Source organism: Arabidopsis lyrata (genome assembly GCF_000004255.2).
Source record: "Arabidopsis lyrata subsp. lyrata unplaced genomic scaffold ARALYscaffold_1, whole genome shotgun sequence".
Taxonomy (NCBI): Eukaryota; Viridiplantae; Streptophyta; class Magnoliopsida; order Brassicales; family Brassicaceae; genus Arabidopsis; species Arabidopsis lyrata.
The window spans coordinates 11,421,108-11,440,707 of record NW_003302555.1 but is presented as its reverse complement, the minus strand read 5'-3'; the positions used below and the strand labels follow the sequence as shown (position 1 = coordinate 11,440,707).

The window sequence follows — 19,600 nt, the reverse complement described above, 5'->3', positions numbered from 1 at the left end:
GATTTTTCCTCTGAATGAGTATGACACTGCATACAGGTCTTGTGTTGATCCTTGTCCCAAAGAAGTGACTGCTAAACTAAAAACTAAACTTTATTGAATAAATTAATCGAGAATGTCTTCCAAACGACTAATTTAGGGGAAGAGAACTGGCGTCATTGTCTACGTAGAGAAACCAGGGAAGCTCACAAAACGCCTCCAGTGAGAAAAATACCAAAAGAAAAGAACAAAAAAGAAGAGAAGATCCATAGTGGTTAATAGATGTTATTGCCGCTTGTTAATGTAGCTCTTGATCAGTACGATGCCTATGCTGCAAAAAGCCACGGTTAACATGAGAGGGAGCTTCTTAGATTCCACATTGGACAAGAAGGAGCTTTTGCTTGATCTGCCTCTGTTACTGCTATTGCTGCTCCCTGTTCTTGCTAGGCGTGACCTTTCCGCTGAGCTTTCCCTCATCAGATTGCACAAATTATCCAACTGATGCATGACTTGACGTTGTCCACGTGAAATGGTTGATATCTGGTTGCACCAGAAACAGAGCAGCTCGTCGATACAAAGCAATGCAATAAAATCCAAATTCATAAACGAGGGATGTGTGAGGTTACTTACCTCTTCCATTAATGGTGAATCCTTGGCTAATTGGGAGGATGATGATGAATGGGGCATTATGGAATTTGTCAGGCAGCCATTGTCCAGACCAGAAATGAAATACGAAGTAGGAGCTGACCCATTGCAGACTTCAGTTTGGATTGACAAGCTCTGCTGTGTTGGAGAGTTTTTGTTGCAGCTCAACTTTGAATTTAGCTCTTCGATCCGACTTGTGAACTCATCCATTCTCTCGTTGAGAGATGATATTTGTTCTGAAAGCTGAGTCATAAACCCCTAAAAATAGTTGAAAAATAGAAGAAGTGCACCCTTAAGTTAAAAGGAAGACTTCAAAGTTGCCAATAGGGAATGAAAGAGAACAAATTTGAACCTCGTTCGCTGGCGAGTCGTGATTTCTTTCTTCGTACCTCCTATCGCTTGAAGAATAACCAGCAAGCTTCGACAGATTCTTATCTCTTTGGGTTGAATATGAGTGTGACATGCCTCTGTGTATAATAAATGGCATAACTAAGGACACATGGGTTGGAAGTAACAAAGCTTTCTCATACACTCCTCAAAAGAAGTGTACCTTTTGAGGTTCTTATTTCTCATGGCTACTCTATCTGCAGAAGCTCGTAAGAGTGCTTCCTTAGGGCTTGAACTAGACACAAAATCCTCATCTAAGCTAAGCTTGTTCTTTAGATCATCTGGTAGGGCCTGCGATGGGACTTTTAATCAGGACCCAATATAAAATGTAATCAAAACAAAATTCGTAGACCCGAACAGCTAAACATACCATTACTTCATTTATTAGTTTTTCCAATTGGATCTGTTCAATATAGGTGCGTGGAATGAATGATCCTTCCAATCCTAGCTGCTCTGCAGTACTCTGTACAAGTTGCCGATCTTTACCTTGCACCTGTTTATAACAAAATTTGAATATTGTAGTCATATTCTTTTAGGGGAATAAAGTAATTTCATAGTAATTGGGAACAAGAGTGTCATCATAAAGCCATATGAACGATCAATTTTCTAGCAAATGGTGGTGAGTGAGTATAGATTGATAGACCTGCATGTAGTGACGATTCAGTTGCTCAAGCCAATCGATTTTCACAAACACCTTATCAGTAGCAAATACATGGCTGTTCCTTTTAAGTATAGTTGCTATTGTGTATCCCAATGCCATGAGCCCACCAAGTAGGCGAACACTGACTTCAAATGTAATCCTTGGGGATATGACAAAAGGAGTATCCGTAACCCATTCCTGGTCGTCAAAACCAGAACCACAGTTATTCACCAGATATTAAGCATCTTACCATTTCCAGAATCAGAGGATTGTCAGCTTTTCCAGAAATTGAAAAGTCATATTCAAGAGAACATGGAAAGAAAACTCTCAACAAACCTCAAACATAAGGCTGTACTTTCCATCTTTGTTCCGCATCCTCAAATATGATTGGCACGACTCTGGATCTTCACCTGGAGGAAGAAGATATATATCATAAGTCTCTTCCTTGGTCTCTGTATGTCCTTCAGAAAGGACCGCCTTGATCTGATCAACAGATACATCCTTTCTTGACTACAACAAAGTAACAGTAAAAGAACTTCAGTTTACCAATCGCAGTCAATAGTTGAATACTGAGATTGCAGAGCAGTGATTAGTAATATAAGATGGATAGAAAAATCCAGTCATTTTTCAAACCTTCAAGATGTAAGTCGGGCTCTGAAAACCAGTGAAGGGGTTGAATTTGTTAATGATTTTGATTTGAGCAGTCTGAAGATCTGGCTCAATGAAAGCTTTGTACATCGGGTATACCTGCATAAACAGTGAAGTTGATACTATGACCAATCCGCAGGTCATAGACTAAACCAATAACAGCCACAGGAGATAAAAGAAATGAAGACAAACCGTTTCCGATATCTGATGGATAATCTCCTCTGGCTGTTGACCTGCACGTTGTATATCACGGAGAACCCGTTTAACAAGGTCAAAATGAACTCCACCAGTAACAGACACACGGAGATCCAATAAAGGACGCAGTTTTTCACTCAAAGCATAGATTCCTTCAATAATCACAATCCGAGAAGCTGGGACATCAAGGGTCCTAGCAAAATTAAAGCATGGCATTAAACACAATGTCTTCAGTGGAATAACCAAAAACCATGCTGATGTGAATGTTATATCAAACTTTTGTGACAATGGGCACCAAGTGGTTTATTTGTGTAGATAAAGTACAAAATGATGACTGAATCAGCAAATGGAAACTGTACAATCACGTCATCCATTACCTGTATCCAATACGAGAGCTGGACTTAAAATCATAAATGGGAACCTCAACCTGCTTTCCTTCCTTTAAATCTTCAAGATTCTTGAGCAATGTGTCATAGTCCGTTAACCGTGGATCTAAGTTTCGAAACATAAGGTTTGTCAGCAGCAAGATTCTTCAAGTTTCAAAACAATGTGTCATAAGAGTTCATTACTCCTGAAACATGCATGAAAAAAGTCTTACCATCAAAGTTTCCATCAACGATTCGACTAGCATCATTATAGTTGTCCATTGATATGACAGCAACACTTGGCAGAAAATTGAGTATCTTCTCGGTGAATACAGTCTTTCCAGCACCAGAAGGTCCAGCAACCCCAACCAATATGATCCCATCATTCTTCTGAGAAAGCAATTGGCACGCACGGATAACCGCAAAGAAGCCCTTCTCAAATGACAACCGATCTTGAATAGGAACTATTTCATACCGAACAGAGTCTCTTCTCTTAACCAGTTGGACTTGATCCTTCAAGAGACCATGTCTCTTCTGATGAAACTCGATCCCATTGCTGTCTTGACCCATTATGAACAATAATCTGCAAAAAAAAAGGTACATTTTCATTAAGAAGACAGAATTTTAAGCTGGGAACATGGAGAGACCAAAGCAAAGAGAGCCAAAACACAAATAGCAAGACTGAATTGTACGGAACATTTTAAAGGAACAGTGATATTTACTCTTAAACCCATGGACGAATGAGTGAAGCAGACTTAAGATAAACGCAACACTCTAATCGCAATAGAACGTTAACGAAAGTAGCGGATATGAAATTATCATCAAAATGCAGTCATACAAGCGAAAGCTAGAAACGAATCCAAAAAAAAACCATCAAGAAGAAACGATCAAACTGTTATATAACAACAACACCCAGAACAAAAAATCACAAACAGGTTGGTGAAAAAGGTAAAACCCAGAAACAAAAATCGAAACTTGAGCCGATTTCTCGGAGTTTGTATGGCACTCACACAGAAAAATCTATCGGTATTACTGCGAATCGGGACTTGTCACTTTGGCAGAGTTAAGTCGCAATTCAATTTAACACAGAAACAAATAATGGGGAATTAGAGAGAGAGAGAGAGAGAGGAATTTTCTGAGAGCTTCTTCTTTATCGGGGAGAGCGATTTCTAGAGAATCTGGGGAAAAGATCTCAGAAGACCCCCGAGGTAACTTTGAGAGTAGAATGAATGAGAACCAATTTAATACTTTTCATTGCCTCTTCCTTTTTTCCGTTCGATCTTTTCTGTTTTTATCTAAATAAATTTTTAATAACATTGATATTATTAAAAGTAATAAATTAGATATTGTGTTTATCGTCGCATTGTATTATGTTTTTTTATTCATAAGTGATAATCCAAAAAAAATTAATAAATAAATAAAGAGTCTATATAGATAAATTTTCAATTACCTAATTAGAATGTTAGAATATTATATTTATTTTTATTCACTTTGTAAAGAGATGAATATGTTGAAAAATTCGTTTGACAAATGGTAATTTATTACTTATGAAATTAAGGCATGTGAAAAAAAAAGTAAACGATTTACATTTCTAAAAACATATGTCAAATTTTCGTTTACTCTTCATGACCATATGTTTTGTTAATGTTTTAATTATTTATATAATGTTGTGTGATCTATAAAATTGGAGAAACCATATGATACTAATCAAATCTAATTTGGTATCATTTTTTTTTATGTATCCATATGTAAGTGTAACTAAAGCAGTGAACTCAATACAACTTGAAGAAAATGGGAAATAAAAAAAAGGCAAGAAGCTGTACTGCTGTAGAGCCGTAGAGGGTAGTTCATAGGCTTATGACTTATGAGTGAATGTGACGAGGATCCACATGTTGTTGAGTGCAATTTGGTTCTCTCTGACTTCGTAGTTCGTACACTAACAACACTCACATGCTCTCTTCACGACCCAAGTGTTTTTTTTTTATCTTTCTTTCATGAATAGGTTCACTTCTTTTTCATGTGGCTCCACACTCTTCTAATTTATTAATGAGTAGAAAACACAGTTTTGTTTATTTAATCCTCATAAATGTGTAATTTGTTTCTTGTGGACTTTTAAAAATAATAAAGTGAAACATAGGTAATAATAAAACAAAACTTAAAAATAAAGTGAATCATATGATTAAAAAGGACAGACATAAATACAAAATATGACTACCTTTCTCCCTTTCGGCATTTCCCTAATTTAAGAAAGCTTAATGATTGAGTATGAAAAGAAGAAAAAAAAGTGAGCCGTTCATGGGGCCGTTCGTCTACATTTTTAATATTTATTTAATTACCTATATAATTACGTTCAATTTGAATATTTTTGTTGGGTCATCTAAAAAGGTTGAATACCGTATAATTCTTTAATGTCAATATTTTATTTTCTCAAAATTTTATACTTATCTCTAATTTTAAGATCCTTATAAGATTTATGCAATATTTGTTAAGAATTATCTCGTAGACTAAAAACATTGCTTCATACTGTAATCTGAAGTTATCCTTCTCTTTTTCTTTTCTTTTTGTTAAAGGATTTAATCTCAAGATTATCCTGAATTTCTAAAATATCTTCTTAGTTTCATTATGAAATGTTTCATCGATGGCAATTGGCAACATAACATATTATAAGCGATTGTCAAAAAGCAAAAATCAAACAATATAATGTATGAAAGATTGAAAGTTTGTTACCTAAAATTGAACTTTGACAACGACGATAGTTTCTTCGAGAGAGAAGAATGAAGGGTGAAGTGATTTTCTTAAGAAAATGAATCGTCAATCAAACAAAACATGTATTATTAGGTTATTTTATTACTACAGATTACAATTGGGTTGGATTAAAATTATTTGCTTTTTATAATTTGAATAATTGGGCTTCACGTTTGCTTTTATAACTTGAATTGGGTTCCAATAATTTGAATATTTATCTCATTTTTTTATTGTTTCATATAATGGGTTCAATATTACAATTGGGTTGGATTCAAACTTATAATTGAGTCGGGTTCATAGTTACAGTTGGACTGAAATATATTTAAAACTTAATGTAAATTGGAACATTTTCAAAATTTTATTGGTGTCAATTCATATAAAAAAATTTACTACGTAAAAAAGAATCATTAAAAAAAAAAAGCACAGTTGATCTAAAACAAGCATAGAGTCTGATTGTGTATCAGATCTAGAGTTTTTTTTTTTTTGGTTGTGTAGAAAAAAGTTCTGGTTATGTAACACCGTGACGTTGTTTACAAATATGTTCTGAATATATTATGGATTTTCCAACTTTTGTTACGTCGATAGAGTTCGATTTCAACTCCACTATGACGCCACAGCCCACAAGTATAGAGCTTGGTAGGCCTAGACAAATAAATCGAACCGAATGTACCGAACCGAATAAAAAAAAAACCCGAACCAAATCAAATCGAAAATTTGAAAATAACCGGATGGATACTAAATTATATAACCGAAATAACCATAACCGAATCGGTACCGAACCGAAATATTTTGGGTAACCGAAATATTTTGGGTAACCGAAATACCCGAAATACAATTATATTTTCAAAATAAATAGTTATTTATAGACCAAATAATCAAAAATACTTGAAAAATATATAAAAATAGTAAAAATACTCGAAAATAACCGAAATATATCCAAAAATATCCGAAAATACTCAAAAATAACTAAAATATCCGAAAATATCTTAAGCAAAATAACCGAATAGATACTAAATTTTAAAATCGAAAGAACCGAAACCGAACCGAAATTTCAAAATATCCGAATGGATACTAAATTTTGAAACCGAAAGAATCGAAACCGAATGGATCCAACCGATAACCGAACGGTTAACCGAAATCCCAGGCCTAGAGCTTGGACTCATTAATTATCTTATCTTTCTTTAGGAATCTGACTTTAGATTGATCTTATGCATTTTTATTCTGGGTTTATTGAGATCTTTTCTGGGTAATTACTGTTTTATCTTAGTGTTTTTGATCGTTTTTGTTCGTCTATCTCACTTCATTAGTTAGTATAGCTCTTGTAAAGATAAGTTTCTTTATAAAAGTATATTCATAAACTTATCTATACTTTTCTTAAACAACTCATTTCCAATTAAAAGACTTAAAATAGGGCTTCAACAACATTGTGAGCCCAATAGATTTGGTTTAGGAAAAGGATAAGCAATCTAATGAGATTATTTATCGAATCTTGTAATTGGTGTTTAATTTCCAAAGAGAAAGAAGAGATCTTCAGAATTGGCAACAGTTAATTTATTTTATTTGATCATGAATTACTTATGTCCTCTCTGCATTTATAAAATCGTAATGAAGTAGATAATATTGATTATCAAATGTTACACTTCGCTAATCAATTGGAAAATAACGATGCTTTTTATTAGGTTGACATCACTGCTGCTTAAATCAATCGTGGTGTTCATCATCTTCACCTTCAGAATCTGCAAAAAGAATAATTGAAGACAAATTGGTTAAAATAAAAAATTCCGTGAAATGTAGAATTTCACAAAAAATGTAATCCTAAGTTGTTGGGTTAGATATGTATGCATATATAAATCTAACCAGAACGAATGTCTTTAGCGACTTTGCCTTTGGCACGAATTTGGCTTATGAGCACACGATATATCAAGATCCACCAGTAGATGTGAAGAATCTGTAAGCAATAAAGAAGTGTGTTGAAGACATAGTAGAAGACCATAAGGTTTGGTCCAGTTTCCATCAAATTCTTCTTGTCCCAGTACTCCATTTTCACTTTTATTGATTCGTAGCTGCATATAGGTCCATATATATATACGTAGAGATCAACCAAAAAAGATCATATGGATCCAATAACATTGCATTATTTATGTATAGAGTTGAGGGGTCAGGGTTTAGAGTATGAACCTGGTGCTCCATAATATCCAGAAAGGGTAATAGATGAGTCGCAAAGCGGTCCACGACAAGAAGAATAGGACAAACGAGACACTAGTCATGGCTTCTGCGCCGCTGTATTTGCACATCTTGCCTATCTCTAGAAACACGTCGCTGATTTCGTGAAGAGCCAATATTACAGAACCAATACGAGCAAATCTAGTAAAGAAAAGGATAAAAAGAGGAAGTTAAAGTTAAGAGTCTGGTGGACTTAAGAAATTTTTTACTATCTTATAATATTAGTATACGAGTACCTGAAAACGTAAGACAAGATGATGAGGAATGAAGTTACAATGTGATGAACTAACATGACTTTGAAATCAGATCGTCTTGTTTCCCAAAAAAACAAAGCAAAAAAGGCATATACATTCAACCCTCCTACAAACATATACATTCCCTTCATTTTCAACCTGCGAAAAAGTCCGTATTATTAGGGTTGCGGCATAGTTGAAAGTGTCTTGCGTCTCACGTAACACATTAAATTAAGTTTATATATTCTACTTTATCTTTTGGTCAGGCCATATCTGGTCCCCTGGTCCTAACCAGAAGCATCTTGTGTCTTTAAACCATGGCTCCTTATAGGTGACGTAGAGAGCAAGAGCTTCAACAGAGAAAGAGCACAAACATTTCCAAGCCGATTCTTTGAATTTCACTATCTTCTTTCTTCTCTCGTTTGAATCACCATAGTGTCCTCTAGGAACTACCAGTCTTCTAGCGACCCTCTATAGTTTAATTATGAACCTCTCAGATAGGTTTCTCATGAGAGATTACTTGCTTCCCAAGTCATAATGAATACGAAGAGATAGAAAACAAACAGAACCTAGTCGATTACCTCGAATATGAATCTGTCGAGGATTAAGCGAAGAAAAAGGAAGAAGGGAGCAAAGAAGATGAGGACCCATAAATCAGAAAAAGCAGGGTAAGACTCATGATCCCAATCCCGACTCAAGAGCTTCAGATCCATCTAGTCAAGATCCTGCAAAAATTGGCGTAACATTATTTCTGTTTATCACTTCTTGTTCTTCGTCTTCCTCAAAGTCAACCCTTAAAAATGGGAAGAAAGTTAAAAAGAGTATCCACTTGACTTTACTTTAATTTGTAAGAGCAAATAAAGAATGCTATTATAAATTAATAATGTTGAGACTAAAATATTAATTTATCGATTTTAAATTAATAATTATTAACTTTTAGATTAATTTGCCTAATTCTTAAATTTTTATAGATTTCTGATTAAAAGTGAGATATTTTTGATGAAAAGTAAGATTTTTGGTCATAATTAATATTTTTAAAAGTATAAATAACAAATAAGAAATTAATTCTCATGTGTAGAAGACAAGACAAATTTTGTTTGATACAATACAAATATTAGAAACAAATAATTAAGGCAAATTGAAATATAAGCAACCAACATTATATTTATATTTTACTATTTTTTTAGATATTTATATATATATATATATACTTTTATAGTTGATATAATTGTTAATTTATTATATTGATAATCAATACACAATTATCTTAGTAGATGAGAAAAATATAAACAAAACAAATAAATCACAGTCAGTGGTGAATCCAAATCGATTAATATACAAAAAAATATTCATAAAAAATATTTGAAGTTTTGTTAAATGTCACAACGCTTAATAGAAAAATAACTAAGAGCATCTCCAAAGGGGACCTTATATTTGAGGTTTGCCAAACCTCAAATTTGAGGTTTAGGGTTGTGTCTATCCAAAAGAAAACCTCAAATTTAACTTCAAAAGAATTTATATTTTGCATAATAGTCCTTATTATTGATTATAATTAAAAAAAATCATAAAACTTTTATAAATAACAATAAAACATACATTAGAAATTTACAAGCAGTATTAATTAATAAGATGTTATATTATATTATAAAATTATAGAAAGTAATAATAAAAACACACAAACGAAATCATAAATTAAAACTAAATTTAAATTCTATGCCATTTATTAGATCGCACTCCTCATCAACCGTTGGATTCAAATTCTATCTAAACTATAACTTATCCTAGATATAGATAAAAAAAAATGTGAATTTCATCAACGTCATTCATTATATCTCACTCATCACCAACCATTGGATTGAAATCCTATCCAAAATTTTAGATAAGAAAATCTAGAAATTGGTTTGTGGCCATTCCTTTGAACTAGGGTTTTCCATTCATTGTGCATAAATAATAGACTTCTATGGAATGATAATATCACAATTCGACTAACTCTTCTTGTGACTAAAAAATATGGAAAAAAATAGAGGCTCATCATTCAATCAAAATGAAGATGAGTTGTTATGTTGTGTGTATCTAGAAATATCACAAGATCTAATTGGTAATAATAACCAATCTGTGGGAAAATTTTGGGAAAAAATAAGTAAAAGCTACCACGAAAAGAAACCGGAGGACTGGGAAATTAGAAACATAAGATCTTTACAGAATAGGATGAATAACATTACATATGCTATTAGGAATCTGAAGAACTGCATCACCCAAGTGGAGAATATGCATCCAAATGGTGCGTCCAAATTTGATATCGTAAGTACATTTGTTTTCTACTTGATTTATAAATAATTTTTTAATTAACAAATTCTATTTTTCAATACTCTGTAGATGGAAAAAACCGAAAAACTCTACATACAAGATCCAAAACAAAAGAATGGTTTTAAATTTGACCACGTTTGGAATTTGATGAAGGATATATGAGTATTAGTATTGTTGTAGTAATTTAATTTGTGTAATATTTATGTGTTCATGTGAAAACTACACTAAATATAGTGTTATTTCAATACCAAAATGGTGTTATGGTTGGAGATGTCCTAAATATTTCCGTAATGGTCTCATTTATGATTAATCAATGCGTTTCGAAGAGTTATATCAGAACTTAAAATCTATATTTATAAGACATAAAAGTTAAGGACTAAAATGATAAAATAATAAATTAGTAAAATTATTTATAAGATATAAATAAATGTAAGGACCAAAATACAAATAAAAAGATGAAATCTCAAAATTTGAGGTATTGAGGTTACCTTTGGAAAACAAAAAACCTCATATTTGAGGATTTAAGGTTGCTTTTGGAGATGCTCTAAATCGATAGCACAAAGGTAGCAAAGTCTTTTAACATATGGATAGTGCCGGTTTCGAAAGCAATAAGCTTGAGTGCCTGCCTAATCTGGTAAGACACTGCCTTTAGATAGTTTTTTTTTTTTTTTTTAACTCCCTATTATCTCTTAATAAGCTTGAATTCTAGCGGTTTAACCCTACCCGCTAAAATGCTCAATCATAAGATTACATTGACTTCTTTCAATGCAAATTCTTGGTGCATTGATATTTGGCCGAGCTTATTATATAAAGGTTTAATGGAGTTGGTGAAAAAAATTTTGTTTCTTGGATATTGAAAGTAAGTAGAAATAATTTCTTTTAAAAAGGAAGAAAATAAAAGATTGAGTTGGTTGGTGAAAATGGGTACAGCTGTGAGAGAAAGTACAAATACGTAAACAAAGAATGTCGGATTGTGATTATTACTAACAAATTCACAAATATGATTTCGTCAGGGGAGAAAGCAGCCGACAACTTCTCTTTGCTACTATCAAATCTCTTCTTAATTGTTTTTCACATCAAACCCACCAAATTTGGTAACTTATGACGTCACATATAGAGGGACAATGAATCTAATTAAGCTCTAACATAGGATCAAAAGTTGTCTTTAACCTGTCCTTAGTTGAACTCAACTCATTTGTAATTTACTAATTTCTACCTTGACATTCGAGGAACAGTCGTGTCGGCGATGGTTCCGGATTTTATTAGTTGCATGAATGATGTGGATGGACGATAGAGGGCATGTTTCAGAATCTGAAGAAATTGGCACACTAGAAATTTTAAGTTTCATTTCCCTGATCAAGTAATTAATTCTTTAAAAACCATAATGATTAGGAAAAAGTTGATGTATGAGCGACTTTTTAAATGAAAATATACATAACATGTAAAAGCCAAAGTAAGCAAACAACTAACGTACTCATCATCGAATTCAATTTGGTTGTTCTAGTGATTAAAAGTTACCAACAACAAAATGAATATCGGTTTTACCAACAATAAAATGAATATCGGTTTTACCTTAAAACTAATTCACTTGTTATCAAGTTCCGTCTTTTGTCTCACCGACTTGCTAACCAAAATTATCAATGAGGTCAAGCCATTGTCCCGATGATGCTTCCGAATCTGTGACTTATCAAATTAAACTTCATAAAAATAAATGAATCGGTGACGCTTAATAGTGACTTACAATGACATTCCAGAGTCACACACACACACGTAGGGCAATTGATAGAAAGAGACACACAAAAGTAAATCCAACGAGTCCAACTCCATTTTTTAGCCATTACAAACTCTAATAAATAGTCCTAACTAACACACACATCTCTCCAAATTCTTGAGACCCACTTTCAGAACTATTTTTTCTTTTTAAGTATTTAACTTATGAGACTCAAAAATGTCTTAAAGCACACAAAGCTTAATATCTTTGTTAACATTACTCAAAGGAGAGTCAAAGTCAAAACAAAACAACCCTTTTGTGATATGAACTCTCATCACACCCTTTGATTTGCAAGCTGTCACCAAGAGGGCCTCCACTGAAAGAACATTTTAAGGTGACGCCAGAGAAACAGGAAACGCAATGAAGACAATTTATTCTTGTAATTTGTAAATTCTGTCCTTTTTTTTTTTTTTTTTTTTTTTTTTTTTGGGTTTGTGACAGTTGTTTACTTCCTTTTGTTTTGTCCTTCTCTTTTAAAACAAAATTACTTCCTTTTGTTTTGTCCTTATCTTTTAAAACAAAAAATGACAAAGAAAATCCAGTTGGGTAATACCTTTTCAATACAATGAGAGAGGAAGTAAAAGGCTGCAACAATTTTAAAGACAATGAGAGAGGATTGGAGGAGGAAGAAGAGTATTAAAGGAATGAGAAGAGGAACAGCTCTTAACCTAATTAAGTAAATGCTTCTTTTATTCCTTCTTGTTTGTTGATGTGGGTCTCTTCTGATTTCCACCTCAAAAGCTGATCTTTTTTTTATTTAAGATAGCCAGAGTGATACATAGGGAGAAGAGAAGAGAGAGATAGTGAGTACAGAGAAGTAAAAACTTAACATATCAATTAAGAAGATATATAACCTATGACATATCACTAATGACAGAGCTCAGAAGATTGATTCTTGTTATGTGGATATTGATGTGTCCTGACTCTAAGACTAGATTATGGTTTGTTAGGAACCAAAAATATTTGTTTAAAGAAAAGTATATTTAGTTTATATTGAAAAAGAAGAACAATAGGCTTTTAATTCTATAAGAGAGAGTACTTTATAATGAAGAAGGCACTGACCTTCCTTCTCTTGATATATATCTGCAATGAGCTTTGTCTGGTAGTGCTTCAATTGAGTGAAAACAATGGTGCTAGGGTTGCCATGTGGTGAAACTTACTCCTTCTCTTCAATTATATGAGGCTTCCTATAGGCTCCGGTTTTTCTTGATACTTCTAAAAACACAAAAGAAATTTAATTTTATTGATGATGGAAGAGCAAAGCAAATGAGAGACAAAGACACAGAGCTTATATCAGAGAGTATATTGGTGAAGTGGATTGAATCACATAAGGTACGTAACTAGAAAAAGCAAGTGATCTTTGTGTGTGTGTGCATATATGCAAATCTTGAGACCTTGTTTTTTCTTTTCCTCTTTCCGTTGCTCGAAGCCATGGAGTCTCCGAGGAACCATGGAGGCTCTGAAGAGGAGGAATACAGCAGTTGTGAGTCAGGGTGGACTATGTACATAGAAGACGCCTTCCATGGAAATGACCATTCATCTGTTGTTGTTGATGATGATGATGATGATACACAGGTAAAAGAGGCTCATGATGGCTATGAGAACGATGATGGCGACAATAGTGATGATGGTGGTGATGAAGAGAGTGATGATTCCATGGCTTCTGATGCATCCTCGGGGCCTAGCAATCAGCTTCCAAAGAACATCAACAAACATGCAGCTAGGAAGAATGGTTCTAAACAAGTCTACCTTCAAAAACGCCAACACACAGAGAAAACATTGAGCAACGAAGGAGAAAAATCAGACCTCAAAGCTAAAACAAGAACAAGTGCAGCTAGTCGTGTCCAGAGTAGAGGCAAGGTGAGCAAAACCAAATAAAACTCATGGCGAATAAGAGAAGAAGATATGGGGGTTCACAAAGAATCCAAATCCTGTAGTGAAGAGAGACGTTTCAGGGGTCTCACCAATCGTGTTGTTTGCCTTTAATAAGCCATGTGTAGGTAGTTGCATTGTTTTCTTTTGCCGGAATATGTTTTTTTGTAGAAGCTGTCCTAAATAAGTTATCTGCACGGTTCTCCGTTGGAACCCTGTTATATAATATGTACCTTGTTCTTCAGAGACTTCCTTCTAACACAAAACAGAGCATATCCTGATCTGCATGTTCAACACAGGAGCCATCAAGATTCAAGAGGGTGATTCTTAGAAGAAAACAAACATTTCCTGATTAATCCTCAACAGTAACCAATCTTTAGCAATTGAAAAGCAAGCATTAGTTATAAAATACTAATAATCTTTTTCCGAGAAAAAAAAAGAAACGCTCATGGTAGAGGACAAAGTGGTTGATGACAAAACAGGAGTTTCTAAGGTTGCCAATATGGTGTCTATGATGTGTGGCCCAAGTAGCTAACAGCAGAGCTTTGCTTGCTTACAAAAAGTTGTGCTATTTTCAAGAGCTTCACATGATTCTTTTACAAAACAACAAATTGCAATCATTCAAAAATCTGTCATTTTCTATTACTACAAATTCTTTGTAACCACTTCTTAAGAAACTAGTTGCACATCAGGAAAGTGAGTCATTAGAAAAATATCAGAAATGAAACTGTTCTGATTTCTTTCCCACGTTGTCAACACAGTTGAGAACCATTTGTAACAGTAAATACAAGTATTACCCAACAGAGAAAATTAACTATCACTAGAACAACAATAACTGCATTTATAGTAGCTCAGGAAACAGTTTGGGAAACGGTACCATTTGTAACAGTAAATACAATCTTATTCATCAGAGGAAGTTAAAAACAAACATGACATGTTATCTATAAGAAAAAACAATTGCATTTATAGTAGCTCAAGAAACAGTTTAGGAAACGGTGCCAGAAAATTATATTGTAATTAGAGAAATAGCAGATAAACAAAAAATAGAGACAAATCCTTACAAAACCAATTGAACTGATAGCTTTATCAACCCTTTGATATACCAAGATCAGGTTTTGATCCTGGAAAACAAAAAGATGGTGAATATATCAATTGAGCTTTAGATAATCATTGCAAATGCAAAGTATTAAGCTTAATGAGGCACAATAAATGGGAACAGAAAAGAACATAGCTGGCAACTTTCCAGAAGAGGAAGACCCTCACGTTGATGTTATTCTCAGGTCGCTTTCGACTTTTGTAATCTCCAATCCATCATAATGCACGTAGGAGCAATAAACAGATAGGCTGAAAACGAAAGATGGGCCGTCCCAACCTAATTATATGACCCACAAAACGTGAGATACATGAGAGAATGTTGCTTGGTAAATGCATAAAACACTGAACTTGGTCTACCAATTTCACCTTCACGAAGATTGAAGGACCAGACGAGTTGAACGAGTAAAGGCGACGAACCAGCATTTCTGTCAACAATAGCATGTGCACGTTCCATTCCTAGTTGACAATGACATCAAGAACGATTAGTAAAAGCATTTGCACAACCAAAGATGAGGCAACAGTGTCTTGGTACAACAAACAACCACCAATTATTATTGCCTTGCAAAACAGTACCATTAGAAAACAACACAAGTGTAAGGTTTTTAAATAAAATTTCATGTCTCCAAGAAACCGAGTCGCTAACTAATGAAAGGTTCCAGGATCACAAGAGAAGCTATCTGAAACCCAACCAGCATATCGAATAAAAAACATTCCCAAACTTACTCCATTTCAGAATTATACTGATTCAAGAACAAAAGTCTTCACATACAGAAAAATTTCCAGTCCTAGCCTCTCTTAGTTTCAGATCTTAATGCTACATTAAAAAGTTTAAGAAACTGTTGAAAATCACCAATACATCATGAACCTGGAAGGACAAGAAAACAGAAGACTTGATCTAATAATGCTACCGCCTTCAGCCTACAAGATCTATCTTAAAGAAGACCAAGGATTTTCTAGTCCTATGAAGACTTCTGCTATCCAGATTTTCTCTGGGGTCCTCCAACAGCATGAACACTAACGGATTCTAAAATAAAGTGGGTGTGGTTTGCAGAGATCTTTGATGGACACTGATGAAAAACAAATAGCAGAACATAAACATCACCTGCTAGTTACAAGCTACAGAACTGAAGACAAAAGTAGTAACAATGGCAATGACGATGTGCTTCTTCGGGAGTTAGAACAAGCTTCAATGCATCAGAGTCTTGGACTCGCCATATGCCACTGTAAACTTCTAGTTTTGGTTGCTTTGATATTTATAATAATGAGGACAACACCATAAAATAAGCATGATATATCTATCAGATGATAGTTTCAATTTTCAAATATGAAACAAGCTCAGTAATTAATCAAAACTTGTACAATCTACCACATAAACCATCTTTGAATACGCAGATAGATACGAGAAACAAAACAATGGAAGCTCCGATATCAAAAAATGGATACCATATGAACTGCAGTAGAGATCCTTAAATGCTCTGTGATTCTAAAGTCTTTGATGAGCAAGAAAGAATGCAGCAAAACATATAGAAAAGAATCACTCATCCTCTGCTGATCACATGCCAGAGACCTTCAAACATGGTAAACACAAAACCGCACAAGAACACAAATCTTGATTAACTACAAGAATTATTATTACGGACTAACAAAATCATACAACAAGGAGAATCACTGAAGCAAAACACAAAAACTATTGTAATTAAGGATTTGTTCTCTCCATTTCTGGATTCGTTTGAAGCTACTATATCCCCCGCCAAAAGAGTATCTCTTTGACTCTCAACTACCAAACGACAATAGTCTCTGACAGCCACGAGTTTCTTCGTACTGATTTAAACACGATTTTACTTTATTTCCTCAAAAAAAACAGAAAAGCAAAGTAAAGGCTAGAGACTAGAGAGGTTCTCCGTTTATCCACAGCCACACACAAAATACACACTTTATCCAGATTCAGGGAAACTAAAAAACCATCCTTTTGTCTGATTCCATGAAATTGAGCTCCTAAAATTCGACACTTTCACAAGAAATAGTGTATACCATGTTTCTCGGAGGCACAATCTCCACTCCTCCAGCTTCTCTCCGGTTAAGGTCCACATTAAACCCACAAAACGCAGTCACCCAATCATCATCACAAGCTACGTTTCCAGCTGCAATGCAACGTAAGCCACCAAGCTACTCAATCAGCGACGAAGATCTCGAATCCAGAGGCTTTATTCTCCGTCGAACAGCAGAAGGACTTAACTTAGATCAGCTGAATTCAGTCTTTGTAGCCGTCGGATTCCCACGTCGTGACACAGCTAAGATCGAGGTGGCGTTGCAGCACACAGACGCGTTGCTCTGGGTGGAGTACGAGAAAACGCGGCGGCCTGTGGCGTTTGCGAGAGCGACCGGTGACGGAGTTTTCAACGCCATTATATGGGATGTTGTGGTTGATCCGTCGTTTCAAAGCTGTGGACTTGGGAAGGCGGTGATGGAGCGGTTGATTGAGGATTTACAAGCGAAAGGGATCTGTAACATCGCTCTGTATTCGGAGCCTCGAGTTCTCGGGTTTTATCGCCCGCTTGGGTTCGTCTCTGACCCGGATGGGATCAAAGGAATGGTTTTTATACGCAAACAGAGAAACAAGAAATGAAAAGTTTGAAACTTTTATAAATTTTAATTTCGTAAATTCACAGATTACAATGTCTCTTTAACTACACTTTGTTGTACAAGCTTAGCTCTTTTTCACCTTCCATGTTCAGTTCTCTGTTTTGATTCTGCAGAGAATTCAAAAAAGTTAGAATTTTTGAAACAATTGTTGGGTTGGTTGAAGATTTAATTTTGAGGAAATTTTGATTACTTGATTTTGATGGTCAAGAAGAAGCGGCTTTGGCATGGTGGAAGAAGGCAACGGAACAGAGGATGGAAGCGATGAGAGCGAAGAACCCTAATCCGACCATCAGAGAGATTCCGGCGACGATCAGATCCATTAGCATCATCAGCACCATCTTAGCTTTTGTCGTCTTTATTCTTCGATCTCTTCTTTAGCTACGGTAAGATTTAGTGTTTTGGGGATAATTCAAACAAATGATTCGAAGAAGAAGTTAAGCCTCGCATTGACACGTTTATGAGATGACCAGAGCTTATGACATTTAGCGCAATTTCAGAGACCCTCGACCTCGTGTATACATACATACACCGATATATATTACACTTTAAGTAATGTTTGGAGATAACATTATATGTGACTTCTCATGTTATGTAGTACTATTTTCTAAAGTAAGACAGTTTTCTACGACTGGTTCCTACTTCCGTGGAAAGTGGCTTCGAGTTCTTGGCATAATTTGAGGAAAGCTTGGCAATTTTCTGTCAGGGAACATGGAGGAGGTAGCTGGAGAAGATGTAGGCAATGGTGGATTAATGATTGGTCTTGGTTTGATTTCTTTGATCTCAACTATAACGCAATCCGATGTCAGAAAGGTTTGAGCCACTGATGCAGCGTGTTCCAAGCAACATCTCACAACCTGTGTTTCAGTTCCCAGACAATGAGATGCAGAAACAAATATCAAAGAGAGCTCAATACATTAAATCATGTGGTTTTACCTTGGTTGGATCGATTATACCAGCCAACATCAGATCTTCATATTGATTCTTTGCAGCATTGTAACCGTACATGGGGTTTTTGTTCGATAAGACCTGCAGATTTCAAAATTTAGTTTATTGGAAGTTAGGACTGGTTCTAGAGAGCTGACATTATGAAATACCTTTTCTATGACGATGTTGCCATTTGTGCCTGCGTTTTTGGCAATAAGTCTTATGGGGTAGCTCAATGCTTTCTTGAATATTTCAGCTCCAATCTGCTTATAATGAATGTTGCAAGAAAAATATCACATCTTCTGGGATGTTTAGAAATGCTGATAGCTCGATTGTGATGTTCCACGTCCATGGACTTGAATCAAGTGTACCTTCTGTTCTGTGTTGTCAAGGGTGTCTTTGATTCTGTCCACTTTTGTCGCCAGTCGCAAGAGGGCGCAACCACCACCAACTACAATCCCTTCTTCAATTGCTGACTAAATTCTGAGAGATCAGGTTTCTTGGACTGACAATTTCTCAACCACGGGAATCGCATGTTTTGACTGGAGTTACCTTAGTTGCATTCAGGGCATCTTCAACCTTTAGCTGTTTATCCTTCAACTCAACTTGTGTCTGTGCACCTACCTAAGGCCTTTGGAAGTTAGTTCAACATGATCAGATTGTTTTTTGGTATCAGTGCTTCACAAAGTCACCTGGATTATTGCAATTCCACCAGATAATCTGGCTACTCTTTCATTGAGGATCTTCCTCTGAAAATTCTCCTCGGTGTTCTGAATTACACATAAAGATCAAATGAAGAACATGAGCATCGAATATGGTGACTATAGATGTTCCTGTCAAAGAGGTCACTTGGTTAATGAAATAAAAAGAACCTGGATAAGATTTTTGATCTGAGAAACCCTTTCCTCGACTGCTTTCTGGGTGGATTCCA

The 19,600-nt window shown here is 34.9% G+C and overlaps 6 protein-coding genes and 2 long non-coding RNA genes across 8 annotated transcripts in view; 4 read left to right on the top strand and 4 right to left on the bottom strand.

The window, feature by feature from the left end:
* Positions 1-72: 72 nt before the first annotated feature.
* LOC9326733 (uridine-cytidine kinase C) lies at positions 73-4,137 on the bottom strand. The gene is made up of 12 exons (XM_002890625.2): positions 3,867-4,137; positions 3,090-3,439; positions 2,869-2,983; positions 2,489-2,684; positions 2,282-2,395; positions 1,985-2,158; positions 1,652-1,846; positions 1,379-1,501; positions 1,172-1,299; positions 974-1,088; positions 607-879; positions 73-516 (listed from the first exon to the last, which is right to left on the bottom strand). Exons 2-12 carry the CDS (start codon positions 3,424-3,426, stop codon positions 262-264), a joined length of 2,025 nt encoding a protein of 674 aa, XP_002890671.1. The 5' UTR covers positions 3,427-3,439; positions 3,867-4,137; the 3' UTR covers positions 73-261.
* Positions 4,138-7,137: 3,000 nt separating this feature from the next.
* LOC9329474 (LAG1 longevity assurance homolog 3) lies at positions 7,138-8,932 on the bottom strand. Its single transcript, XM_021013424.1, has 6 exons — positions 8,639-8,932; positions 8,308-8,528; positions 8,061-8,216; positions 7,780-7,965; positions 7,459-7,664; positions 7,138-7,337 (listed from the first exon to the last, which is right to left on the bottom strand). Exons 1-6 carry the CDS (start codon positions 8,768-8,770, stop codon positions 7,303-7,305), a joined length of 936 nt encoding a protein of 311 aa, XP_020869083.1. The 5' UTR covers positions 8,771-8,932; the 3' UTR covers positions 7,138-7,302.
* Positions 8,933-10,047: 1,115 nt separating this feature from the next.
* Positions 10,048-10,703, top strand: LOC110224368. The gene is made up of 2 exons (XR_002328985.1): positions 10,048-10,358; positions 10,434-10,703. It is a non-coding gene; the product is annotated as an uncharacterized LOC110224368 (long non-coding RNA).
* Positions 10,704-12,263: 1,560 nt separating this feature from the next.
* LOC110224367 lies at positions 12,264-14,195 on the bottom strand. The gene is made up of 4 exons (XR_002328984.1): positions 14,100-14,195; positions 13,477-13,880; positions 12,689-13,350; positions 12,264-12,451 (listed from the first exon to the last, which is right to left on the bottom strand). It is a non-coding gene; the product is annotated as an uncharacterized LOC110224367 (long non-coding RNA).
* Positions 13,084-14,249, top strand: LOC9329473 (protein PFC0760c). The gene is made up of 2 exons (XM_002893366.2): positions 13,084-13,467; positions 13,565-14,249. The coding sequence occupies exon 2, from the start codon at positions 13,567-13,569 to the stop codon at positions 14,011-14,013; it is 447 nt and encodes a 148-aa protein (XP_002893412.1). The 5' UTR covers positions 13,084-13,467; positions 13,565-13,566; the 3' UTR covers positions 14,014-14,249.
* A 2,438-nt stretch (positions 14,250-16,687) lies between these two features.
* Positions 16,688-17,828, top strand: LOC9326732 (serotonin N-acetyltransferase 2, chloroplastic). Its single transcript, XM_021010342.1, has one exon. The coding sequence runs from the start codon at positions 17,135-17,137 to the stop codon at positions 17,726-17,728; it is 594 nt and encodes a 197-aa protein (XP_020866001.1). The 5' UTR covers positions 16,688-17,134; the 3' UTR covers positions 17,729-17,828.
* Positions 17,829-18,625: 797 nt separating this feature from the next.
* On the top strand, positions 18,626-18,846 carry LOC110224366. The gene is given in 2 exon segments (XM_021010343.1): positions 18,626-18,661; positions 18,663-18,846. Coding segments are annotated over 2 exon segments (165 nt in total). The 3' UTR covers positions 18,792-18,846.
* Positions 18,847-19,049: 203 nt separating this feature from the next.
* The window catches only part of LOC9329472 (chaperonin 60 subunit beta 4, chloroplastic), a 2,389-nt gene continuing 1,838 nt past the window's right edge, over positions 19,050-19,600 (bottom strand). Inside the window, 3 exon segments of the mRNA XM_021014696.1 lie at positions 19,050-19,293; positions 19,362-19,439; positions 19,542-19,595. Of these exon segments, the coding sequence (XP_020870355.1) occupies positions 19,135-19,293; positions 19,362-19,439; positions 19,542-19,595 (291 nt within the window). The 3' untranslated portion in view covers positions 19,050-19,134.